This window comes from Sitophilus oryzae, unplaced genomic scaffold, assembly GCF_002938485.1.
Source record: "Sitophilus oryzae breed Bouriz unplaced genomic scaffold, Soryzae_2.0 scaffold_734_pilon_pilon, whole genome shotgun sequence".
NCBI classification, from domain to species: Eukaryota; Metazoa; Arthropoda; class Insecta; order Coleoptera; family Curculionidae; genus Sitophilus; species Sitophilus oryzae.
The window spans coordinates 678580-691601 of record NW_022147345.1 but is presented as its reverse complement, the minus strand read 5'-3'; the positions used below and the strand labels follow the sequence as shown (position 1 = coordinate 691601).

Here is a 13022-nt window from a genome sequence, read left to right as displayed (position 1 = left end):
TTAGTTTGTTAAATTAATTTGTTTATTGTTTTCTCCCTGTTGTATATAAAAAAAATCATGTATATATAAGAAGTAATATTTTGGAAACCATAAAAAGAATAGTGTTTTTACAGTTTATTGGCCAATGAAATATAAATTAGGTTTAGTGCGATTTCAGCCGTAGTCAATATACATACGTGGATCGTTTTGGTCTTACGAATAATCATTTAAAAAAAAAATATGTAGCCATCCTCTGACAAGTTGATATTAGTTTTATTAATTATAGTAAACATTATGCTGTGTGTGTTTGTGAATTTGTTCTATGTAATTTTTGGATTATGTTCGGCACTGTTTTTTTGATTTTGGTGAGTGTTGTAAGATTTTATTTTTAACTTTCAATAGCGGGTAAATAAGTATGAAAAAAAAAATAATAATTTTTGTAAATAATTATTGTGTTTATTACATAAACTTTGTCACACTTAGCTACTTAAGGTTTTTTATACATAAACTACTTGACTCTTAATTTTAACTATGTATTCGTGATTTGTATAAATAATGTGTTTCTATAAAAAAAAAAAAAATAAAAAATTAACAGATTTTTGTGATAAGTTAATTTGAAATTGGCATTTTGTTATAGACACTAGCTACACTGATGAAGGCTGTAATGTTGGCCGAAACGTTTGGTTATTTCCTTTAAAAATGAAATAAAAATATGAAAACCCAAATGAAAACTTAATCAGAGTTTTCCCGAACCTAAATCCCAAGAAAATTACAAGGTTCAAGAATAATAAATTTTCCAAGAATATAGAGAGTTCTACAGGGCGTCCCCAAAAAAAGTTACATATCAAAGTTGTGTTTTTTGTAATGGAACACCCTATATATTAATTGATTTTCGGATTCTGGGAGAAAAATACAGGTGAGTTTTATAAGAGAAGTATATGACTGACTTACTACAAAAGTGATAACAACCAAAATAAATGACTTAACATGCTTAGCAGATGAACAGCAAGGTTTCAGATTGGGCAGATCATGCACAGACGCGGTTTTTGTCATAAGCCAGATAACAGAAAAATCAATCGAATATAACAAACCAGCGTATATGTGTTTTATTGATTTAGAAAAAGCGTTCGACCGTGTGCAGCTAAGAGACGTTGTACACCTTCTTTACAATAGGCAAATCTCACACAACCTCGTTAAAACTATACAAAACATATATGAAGCGAACCAAATTCAAGCTAAAATTAACGGGGTCCTGACCGAACCAATAAATGTAGGCTGTGGTATCCGACAAGGTGACTCCCTGAGCCCTCTTCTTTTCAACATCATTATGGACGAAATAATAGGAAATGTACGTTTACTGAAGGGATACAGTATGGGCGATCAGGAAATTACTATTCTATGCTATGCCGATGACACCGTATTGGTAGCTGAAAATGAGAACGATCTACAGCGCTTATTACATCGATTTAATTGCACTGCCAAATCACTTAATATGATAATATCGACCCAGAAAACTAAATGCATGACGACATCAAAAGTACCACAAAGATGCAAACTGGAAGTCGAGGGCAATGTTATTCAGCAAGAGATAAAGTTTAAGTATCTAGGCATAGAAATCTCAGGATATGGTAATGTAGAAGCGGAGGTGCGAGAATGGACAACGAAGGCAACCAGAATAGCAGGATGCCTGAATGATACAATATGGCAAAATAAAAACATTGAGGTGGAGACTAAAGCGAGAATTTACAAGGCAACGGTACAACCAATAATGACATACACTGCAGAAACTCGACCTGATACAGCAAAAACTAAACAACTACTAGAAACAACCGAAATGAGAGTACTACGCAGAATAGCTGGAAAGAGGCTTCTGGACAGGGAGAGAAATGAAAGCATAAGAAGAGCGTGCAAGGTGGAAAATGTAAATGAGTGGGTACTCAGCAGAAAGGAAGAATGGAACGAGCATATCAGCAGAATGGACAACAGAAGGATAGTGACAGTTGCATGCGACAAATCACCGCTAGGTTGCAGAAGCTTAGGACGTCCACGAAAACGATGGAGCGACAACTTGTCAGTCTGACCGGTAGAGACGACGAAACCAAACAGGCGATTCGCCTAGTATGAAGAAGGAAGAAGAAGAAGAAGTATATGACTAAAATGAGAAGTATATAATAAAATAAAAGGTTTTTTGACATATTTTATATTTTCTAGAAATAAAGATCAATTATTTTTAAATTACAAAAAAGCTACCTAAATTGGAATTTACCCGGTATAGTAGTTATACTAACTATTTTACTTTAAATGAAATTGAAACTTGATACAAAAAGTTATACAAGTTGAAACAAAATTAATATTGAACATTGGTCGCCTTTAAAAGCATGTTACTCTTTTATTTTAAATGGAACACCTAATATATTATTTCGATATCCAATGGAGAATTCATGCCTCTTCAAAATACTATTAAGGTTGCCTACCCTTAAACAAAGATTTTCCTAGATATTTTCATTTACATGATATGATCTGAGTAGATTTTTATTATTGGATAAAATCTAGATGTCTGTGTGATATGCCTGACGTTACTTCAACACAGCTGTCTAATTAGTCTAACTTTAACAACTTAGTATCATTTTGTGTCAGTTAAAACAAAAAACAATCTGAGAAATTTGCCGAAAATGCAAACTTATCCTACATCAGAGAGAATTGATATGATTCTATTAGTTGGTGAATGCAGTTTGCATTATATCATCCAAATATGCCTTTTAAAATGAAAAGATCCTTTTGAAAAGACAATCATTTTATGCAGTTAACTGGAAAGGAAGCATTTTGGGCATTTGATTTCATCTAGCTAATTTTTGTCACATAAGTATAGGCTTATATCTAGTTTTAATTGTGTAATAATTGGGGTTATATCTATCTATATATATATATATTATAACGTGTCTCTTTTTATTACCGTTGAGTATTTCTACAATTCTTATTTTTTGTTAAATTAACAAAATGTATATCAGCCACCCCTAATTTTTTTCAAATAATAAACATCTACTGACGCAAAATCATTAAAATTAAAATATCTAGGAAAATCTTTGTCTGAGGGGTAGGCAACCTTAATAATATTTTGAAGATATATAAATTCCCCATTGAACACCGGAATAATATACTGAGTGTTCCATTTAAAATAAAGGAGTAACAGGCTTTTAAAAGTGACTAATATTTCATATTAATTTTGTCTTACCCTGTATAACTTTTCGGGTCAAATTTCAGTTGGGTTTAATATACAATGGTTACTGTAATTAAATATCAGGCTATACAAGGTCAACTAAAATTTAGGTAGCTGTTATCGAAATTTAAAAATTAATCGAAATTTAAAAATTACTTTTCATTTTCACAAAATGTGAAATATATATGTCAAAATTCCTTAGATTTTAATAAAACTCACCTTTATTTTTTTTCTAGAATCCGAAAATCAATTAATATATAGAGTGTTCCGTTAGAAAAATCACAACTTTGATTTGTAACTTTTTTTGGGGACACCCTGTATAATTCTATATATTTTTATAAAATGCTTTTAGTTAACCTACATATGCTGCCAAAATTTAATTTCGATATAAAGTACCATTCTCCTTGGAGGTTCCGCGGCGTATGAGGGGCGCCACCCTGTGTATGACTAGATATTGAAATAATGGGAGCAAAAGTAAGTGGGGATATCATTGGAATTATATCTAGAATTATAGAGTTAATAAAGCTCAATTAAGTATTATTACAGTACACTTTTTATTACATAATATGAAAATTTATCATCCATTTATTGCCTATAATGTCTAATATTTCAATTCATTCAATCATGTATAAGATGCCTTCTAATAGCTATTCTGATTTCATTGTTGAATCTCCGGTCTCTCTTTAGTTCTTCGGCTAAACTCCTATTGTAAATCTCTCGGTAGTGTTTATCTAATATAATAAACATATTGTTGAAGTGTGGAACTCTTTTGATTATTTGCTCTGTAGGTAGACGTAACAATGCTACAGTTTCGTTATACTTTCCTGAAATAAAATATTAAATCAAATATCAAATTAAAGAACATATACATTTTTTGCTAAAATTTTGAGAACCACTGGATCTTTTCAGGATATACTTTCTATTAAATTTAATCTAATACCTATGTTGCCATATTATCAAGAAATTATAATTTTTAATTAAAAACTAAAAAAAATTCCAAAAATTTCGAATTTTCAATTTTTTTTTCGCGAAAAAAACCTAATAGGTCTCACAATACTACCAGTTAAAATACTTGCACTTATTTCTGGGACACCCTGTATAGTATGTGGTCTTGTATATTAAAATATTCAGTATCGCTGGCGAGCGCCGACTGCGCCGCTGCGTTAGAAAACAAAATAATTTTGACCGTTGACTGGAAACACTTTTGTTCGGCGATTTCTACATCGATTGTTAAATAGACATGTTCCGTCTTCCGGTATACCGGTACCAGGACAGGGGCGCTATTCTGTAAAATCGTCGGTATTGGTAAGTTACGACAGCTCTCGATACGTATTTGTATATAGTAACAATGTGTTAATTGTTGTTGGCATAGTTACCGATCGGTCCTATGGCAGATATCGCAAATTTGTACCGACGAAAATCGGTATCTCTACCGTGCCCTTGTCAACCGCACGGTAGAGATACCGAGAGTCGTCGGTACAATTTTGCGATATCTGTCATAGGGCCGATCGGTAACAATGACAACAACAATCAACACGACGCTCATTGGCCGTACGTACCGATAGCTGTCGGTAACTTGCCGATACCGACGATTGTACAGAATAGCGCCCCTGGTACCTTTGAAATATTCCGGTATCGGTATCGTCTTTTACAGGACTGGTTTCGGTACCGGTACCGGAAGATCAGTTTCAATCGGTAGAGAAAAATATGAAAATCAAAAAAACCGTATAAAACGATTTCGTTACCGGTTTTTGTGTAAAGCTGATTGCGTTCTCCAACTCTAGGTAACATATGATAAAAAAAATGCGTCAGCGATGGCTATGAAATAAAGATCGCTGTCATTTTATATGTAAAATTATATGTTCATTTCCAAGCCAACTGGACGCCGTTTTTTTTATCATTCGGTATAATACGGTCAGGAATATGCAATGTAATTTATTTTGTGAGGATTGATACGTCTATGTCTTCTTGTGGCATATAAGAATGTGGCGTCCCTCAGGGTTCAGTACTTGACCCTATTTTGTTTCTGGTGTTTATGAACGACATTGCAAATCTAGACATTAGCGGTAAAATCTGCCTCTTTGCGGACGATACTAGTTTCACTTGGAGCGGCCCAAATGTTACGGCACTATATGATACTATATCTAGTGACTTCTTCTTATAGTGCCATACTCTATACAGAGCGTCGGCTGCCTCTCGCATGTACAGTGTGACTCAACGATAGAGTAAAGTCCATTATCTCATTTGTTTCGAGGTTTACAAAAAAATATTAAATATAAAAGTTATATGTACGGTTAAGATATACATTTTAAAATTATTATAGAGTATACAGGGCGCTTCAAAAAAGTGTGGTTAATATAACATATGTTTTTTTAAATGCAACCTTATGTTTTAATTTAATCACAACCTTATGTTTTATTTTATTTTTAGATCCTGTGTAAAATTTCATAATTTTCTTATATATAATGTTATATACCTAAAATGAATAGTTTTTGTAATATTTAAATTTGTTTAAACAAATGTTAGATTGCAGTGTGTTAAAAAATTGTCAGTGATGCCTTTGTTTCTGAAGTTGGACAACTAAAATTTGATAGGAGAATTTTATAGAGATATAGAAAAAGACTTATGTAAAGATATTTTAGTTAGATGCTACAGGGTGTTCAAAATATATTTATGAATTTCGACTACTTAAAATTAAGAAATTTCAAATTTTTTAAATGGTACACCCTGTATATTATCATTTTTTCTGATAGATTTTACAAAACTTTTCAACTTTTATTAAGTATGTCATATACCTATTTGTAATAGTTTGCGATTTATTCCTATTTTTTCTATTTTTACCCATATTTTTAATACAATTACGCTATAACAATCATAGTTACCATGACAAAAAATAATAATTATCAAAATTAATTTCATGTCTGTTAAGGTAAGTTAAGAACAAAATTTGAATGTTGTCGTAGGGTGGTAATGGTAGAGATAAGAGTTACATATTTTCCTGAAATGAATTAGTCAATGTGACTAATATACACGAACAAGCCAAAAAAAAACATATTTTCTGGTTAAGTACTATATATTATATAGTACTTTGCTAAGTACTATGAGAATAGATGTAGATTATCTAGAAAACATCTTCAGTGTGTATTGGGACGGTTTGGCGGCAGTAGTAATATGGGCTTTACGAAATGAATTATAATCAGTCAGACATTACAGCCAGTCACTATATCAGTAGTCTTTAACAATTAGGTAATTTAGTATTACCTTAATCTGTTTCACGACTGCGATTTTAGTTTATTTGAGTAAAGTTAATTAATCTTAACTATTACTAACAATTGTAACTAATTATGAAGCTACTTGTTAAAGATAAGTAATAAATAGTTTGTTTTGTCAATAGTTGACTTTGTCATGATTTTATAGCATAATGGTATTAAAAATATGGGTAAAAATAGAAAAAATTGGAATAAATCGCAAACTATTAAAAATAGGTATATGACATACTTAATAAAAGTTGAAGAGTTTTCTAAAATCTATCAGAAAAAATGATAATATATAGGGTGTCCCATTTTGAATTTTGAATTTTTGATTTGAAATTCATAAATATATTTTGAACACCCTGTAGCATCTCACTAAAATATCTTTACATAGATCTTTTTCTATATCTATATAAAATTCTCCTACCAAATTTTAGTTGTCCAACTTCAGAAACAAAGGCATCACTGACAATTTTTTATCACCCTGCAATCTAACATTTGTTTAAACAAATTTAAATATTACAAAAACTATTCATTTTAGGTATATAATATTATATATAAAAAAGTTATGGAATTTTACGCAGAATCTAAAAATAAAATAAAACATAGGGTGTTGCATTTAAAAAAAAACATATGTTATATTCGCCACACTTTTTTGAAGCACTCTGTATACTCTATAATAATTTTAAAATGTATATCTTAAACTTCCCTATAACTGTTATATTTAAAACTTTTTTGTAAACCTCGAAACAAATGAGATAATGGACTTAACTCTATCGTTGACTCACCCTGTACAATAATATCTTTCGCTGGAAAGTGGAAAACTAAGTAATCTATGAACTAAGAAATATAAACTAGCCATTTTATGTGCAACACTATGATATGATTCATTAGGAATATATCTGCGTGTAGTGGTATTTTTCCTATAGATATCAAATTCAAGATGAATTAGAAAGATATTACATTAGGAATGTAGATATGAAATAGGAAGAGATTACATTAGGAATGTAGCTGAGTGTAATGGATATTCTCCTTCACTAGTTGATAAACTAATTAGAAAACGTAGGTACAGGTTAATGATTTCTGAAAATTCGACTTTTCAAGTGGAGAAAGATACGTCAAAATATTTTTCAATACCGTTTGATAGAGAGTTATCCCGTGGTCTAAAAGGAATTTTTAAGAATGTCAATTATAAACTTGTGTATAGTGCTAATAATAAATTACAACAATTATTAGGTAATTCAAAGGATAAAACACCTCCACTGGAAAGGTCGGGTATTTATGAAATTTCTTGTAAAGATTGTAATCAGAAATATGTTGGGCAAAATAGAAGATCAATATTAACTAGATTTAAAGAACATTTAGCTCAGATAAGATATGGTAGACCGGTTAAATCTTGCGTTGCCGAACATATTGTTGATAAAGAACATTGTATAGATCTTAATAATTTAAAATTAATTAAACAAGTCTCAAATTACAGGCAATTAGATGCATATGAAAGCATCAGAATTAATAAATGTAAAGATAGTATGAACAGAGACAACGGTCCAATTCCTTCTTTCTTTCTTTGTTCCTACTACTCTAGTGACGGAAATTTAACTGTTATGCTCGGTGGGCTCTGACCCGGTTGGCTAGATCTTGCCACGCCCACTCGGTGCCCACTGAGCGAGTATACAAACGCTCAACTTGTAGATTGTATTTTAGTTTATAATCGTCTGCTGATGATGCTAACATGGTTAGCGAAACGCGCGTCCAGTGTAAAAGTAAAAGCGTTTTGTTGTATTGTGGTGATTTAGTGTTTTTATTTTTTTGCTGTGTAACACCAAAGGTTCCAACCCTCCACTGTAATTTTTTACATATTTTGAAATTTTTTAAAAAATCATACAGGATTTTCCAAAAAGTGGAGTAATTTCTTAACCACTAAACTGCTTGACGTAAAAAGCTTATTTTTGGCAAACGGATTTTTCAAAAGTCAAATTCCAACGAGATGAAACTACCCTCAAATATTAGCAAGTTATATAATAATATCGCCATATTGTTTTTTCTCATGCTAACATAAATGTGAGAAAATTTTATCCAGTTTGTATGTTAATGGAAATTCTTGCTTTACTTTATCATCACCATTACAAATGATTAATTCGACGCGAACGAAGTCCCCCTGGTACACGCTAGTTATTTTATAATCGAAATTATCATATTTATTATTAATACCTGCAATTTATTTATTAATTTATATTGGTCAATAACATTTTTTTGTTAAATCACTATTAAATGCGTTGGAAATGTATCAATATAACAAGTTTGTTAAATGAGATGTTAAATGCGTTGGAAATTTTTTATAGGATTCTTTAAATTTCGGATCCGCAAGAGATAAATAAAAATAATTGAGATATGCGAGTACCTATCTGCAAACATTATTTCTAAATGTATAACAATGTTATCTAATATTTTATAAAATAAAATTCGCAAAGATATTTGACTAAGCCGCTTTTATTAACATATCGAATTGAAATAGCACATTGAGACTTTTCTGTAATATCTGTTGTATCGTCTTCTTGCACCGAATAAAATAACGCACTTTTTTATTTCGGATTCTTTTTTTCTGTGGCGTGTTCTGAAATACAACCTTTTAGATCATTTTGAATAATCTCGGACAAGCCCGAAAAAATGTTTCTAATTTGCTTTAAACGTTTTTTTTGAATTTTCATATTAAAATTTTAAATGCTACGTATAATGAATCATATGAAATATCCCCTTAATGACATGTGATATATCTCTTTATGAAATATTGGGAATATCCCCTTAAGCCTACCGAGCCTCCAAGACTTCATGCGAAGGCGACCGGAGATTTCGCCTAAGCCCCGCCTTAATACGATACAACTCCGACTTCCGTCGCGTCGCTACCGCACGATGAGTTAAACGGAGACAGAAGACTGCCGTACGTCGTATATCGACTATGATAGTAGGCGATGTAGAAATCGCCGAACAATGGCACTCCAACGGTCAAAATTATTTTGTTTTCTAACGCAGCGGCACAGTCAGCGTACGCCAGCGGTAGTGAAAATTTTAATAACAACACCCCAAATATTAAAATAATATTGATTATTAAAACACGACACGGAGTGTAGCGGAATATGTAGCGGAATTCAATTATCTCGGCAGTTTGATTTCGGAAAAGGCCAATATCGACTCTGAAATTCAGCACAGGATTAGCAGCGCTTCAAGAGCATTCTGGAAATTAAAAGACAGGGTTTTTTACAACCATGACCTGAGCACAAAAACGAAACTTGCAGTGTACCGAGCAATAATAATCCCCACCATGTTATATGGGAGCGAAACCTGGGTGCCGTACCGCCGACACATGAACGCATTAAACAAATTGCAACAGAGACACCTTAGACAACTCTTAAGAATCAAATGGTTCCATCACGTCTCAAACGTATCGGTTCTTGAAAAAGCTAACTGCGAGAGTATTGAAGTCATGGTTACAAAATCCCGACTAAGATGGGCTGGTCACGTATGCAGAATGCAAGAAAACCGCATACCAAAATCACTGCTTTACGGTGAGCTTGTAGACGGTAAGAGGAGGCCAGGTGGACAACTCAAAAGGTACAAGGACATTTTCCACGAAAACTTAAAGGGGATTAATGTGCAGAATGAGTGGGAAGTAGCAGCTCACAATAGAACTCAATGGAGAAGAATTGTAAACTCAGTTAACAGCGAGAACCAAAAAGTTAAGAGGCAACAGAGCAATGAGATTTTTGAATGTCCGGAGTGCGGTAGACAAATAACATCACGTATTGGGCTTTTCAGTCACAGAAAGGCTCATGAAAGAAAACGCCTTGCGTGACCATCTTCTGATGCGTGTCAAATACTCGTTAGCGAGTAATGGCAGTATGTATGTATTGGCAACATAAATAAAGTAAATAATGTAATGTAATAAACCGCTTAAATCCTGCCAAAATCTTAGGGTAGGCGCCGCATACCTTGCCTACCCTGACGATTTTTTATTGTTTAGATTTTTTACTGGAGGTGGTAATACGTTGTACAGTTTTACATTCAGATAGTTCTTATCTGATTTACACAATCGAAATTTATTTGATCTTATTGAACTTGCTAATCTTGTGCCATAATTATGAATGTCCAAGTTATGGGTAAAAGAAGATTCATTTTTATGTATCTCCAACAGTTGCTGAAGAATATACATATAAAGGAAAACATTAATGTATGTATTTTCAATTTTACGAAATGCGGTTTACAATGGTCACGAAAACCAGCACCACATACATACATATATATATATATACTGCCATTACTCGCTGACGAGTATTTGACACGCATCAGAAGATGGTCACGCAAGGCGTTTTCTTTCATGAGCTTTTCTGTGACTGAAAAGCCCGATACGTGATGTTATCTGTCTACCGCACTCTGGACATTCAAAAATCTCATTGCTTTGTGGCCTCTTTACTTTTTGGTTGTCGCTGTTAACTGACTTTACAATTCTTCTCCATTCCGTTCTATTGTGAGCCACTCATTCTGCTTGTTAATTCCCTTCCCTAAGTTTTCGTGGAAAATATCCTTGTACCTTTTGAGTTGTCCACCCGGCCTCCTCTTGCCGTCTCTAGTCCCAAAGCCTCATATGCCCATGTATACGTGTTCTGGTTCGCTACTGGTTTAGTATCGGTCCCACCAATCTAATCGTTGAAACTGGTATACCGGTTGTAGGACGGGTATTTCGTGGTACCGGGTACCGGTACTGAAATCTTAGGACCGAATATTCCTATTGTTAAATTCGATGCACGACGTACGGTAGTTTTGTCTCTATCTAACTCATCGTGCGGTAGCGACGCGACGTAAGTCTGAGTTGTAGCCTATTAAGACGGGGCTTAAGGTTGTCGCCCACTAGACCGCAGCGCGACGCGGCGCGGCGCCATGTGGAAATTTCTTTTGTCTGCTTGCCATGTATTTAAATGGACCAACGCACATTAGAGCGCGCAGCGCAGAAGCGCGCCGCGGGATTTCCGTCAAGAAGTCAGAAGACTTCGCTAGCAACTTTTTTCCGTCTCTCGCGTTTCGGTGCGTTGCAGTGTGCGTACTCACAAGGGAAATAATTTTGCATTCGAGTCTTTTCAGTTGGCTTTTTGACTAGGAACTAGTGATATGTATCAATGGCAGAATTGTATTTTTAAAGGTAAATTAGGCAAATCGATTTTCATAAAGGAATATGATATTTTTTTTAGTCTTCCCTCACTAGAGACAGATGGACGAAATGCCTTTCTATCAAAGATTTAATATAATTGAGTGGTGTAGGCAAAACCGTCAATCTCCACTTTTTAACAAAAGTGACAATCTCCAATTTTTAAATTCTAATTACCTAACTATATAAAAAAGATCAGGGTTTTTTTGACCACATAACTAATATACACATCAGAATAAATAAGAATTATCAAAAGTATTAGTAATTTGTCTCTTCTGAAAAAATATGATGAGTAGATATACCCGGTGTTTTTTCTTCTAAAACCCTCAATTGAGGAGTGCGTAAAATGTTTCCTTTATATTTTGTTATACTGAAAAAAATGATTTTGTCTCTTATTAAATCTGGAAAAAGATGGTAAAATTCTCCAAACTTCTTTCTTTTTTTGTTAATCGTATGAGTCCAAACTTTTCCTCACCCCCTCTTCCTCTTCCTCTGTTAGAAGAGCACAAAAATATGCTTTCGTCCATACTTGAACTCATTGCTTTAAAAACTAAATTACAGTAAGTAAAAAACACTTCGACTATAACTAAATAGCGTTGCCGCGTTTCAAAAGCGCGCTATAGTGGGCGCAGTCCCTTCGCAGTCGGAAAAAATTCTCTTCCCAGCGCCGCGCCGCGCAGCGGTCTAGTGGGCGACAACCTTTAGGCGAAATCTTGACGAGAAAAACTAAGACAAAAACTACGGTATACCGGTTCAGTATCGGTCCCACCGATCTAATCGTTGAAACCGGTATACCGGTTGTAGGACGGGTATTTCGTGTTACCGGATACCGGTACTGAAATCTTAGGACCGAACATCTCTATTATTAAATTCGATGCACGACGTACGGCAGTCTTCTGTCTTTATCTAAAGGTTGTCGCCCACTAGACAGCGCAGCGGCGCTGGGAAGAGAACTTTTTTCGGGACGCTGCGCCCACTACAGCGCGCTCCTGAAACGCGGAAAAGCTATTTAGTTAGTCGAAGAGTTTTTTACTTACTGTAGTTTAGTTTTTAAAGCAATGAGTTCAAGTGCGGACGAAAGCATATTTTTTGTGCTCTTCTAACAGATGAAGAGGGAGAGCAGATGAAGGAGAAAAGGAAAGTTTGGACTCATAAGATTAACAATAAAAAGAAGTTTGGAGAATTTTTCCATCTTTTTCCTGATTTAATAAAAGACCAGATCATTTTTTCAGTATTACAAAATATAAAGGAGACATTTTACGAACTCCTCAGTTGAGGGTTTTAGAAGCAAAACACCGGCTATCTCTACTGATCATATATTTTCAGAAGAGACAAATTACTAACAATGCAATAATGAATCGCTTATACTGACGACTTT

The 13022-nt window shown here is 33.7% G+C and overlaps 1 protein-coding gene across 4 annotated transcripts in view; it reads right to left on the bottom strand.

Annotated features, from left to right (window-relative positions):
* Window positions 1–3744: 3744 nt before the first annotated feature.
* Window positions 3745–13022, bottom strand: part of LOC115888359 — a 54978-nt gene continuing 45700 nt past the window's right edge. For all 4 annotated transcript variants that reach the window (XM_030908066.1, XM_030908065.1, XM_030908067.1 and 1 more), the window contains one exon: window positions 3745–4020. In XM_030908066.1, the coding sequence (XP_030763926.1) occupies window positions 3815–4020 (206 nt within the window). In that variant the 3' untranslated portion in view covers window positions 3745–3814. The remainder of the gene's footprint in view (window positions 4021–13022) is intronic.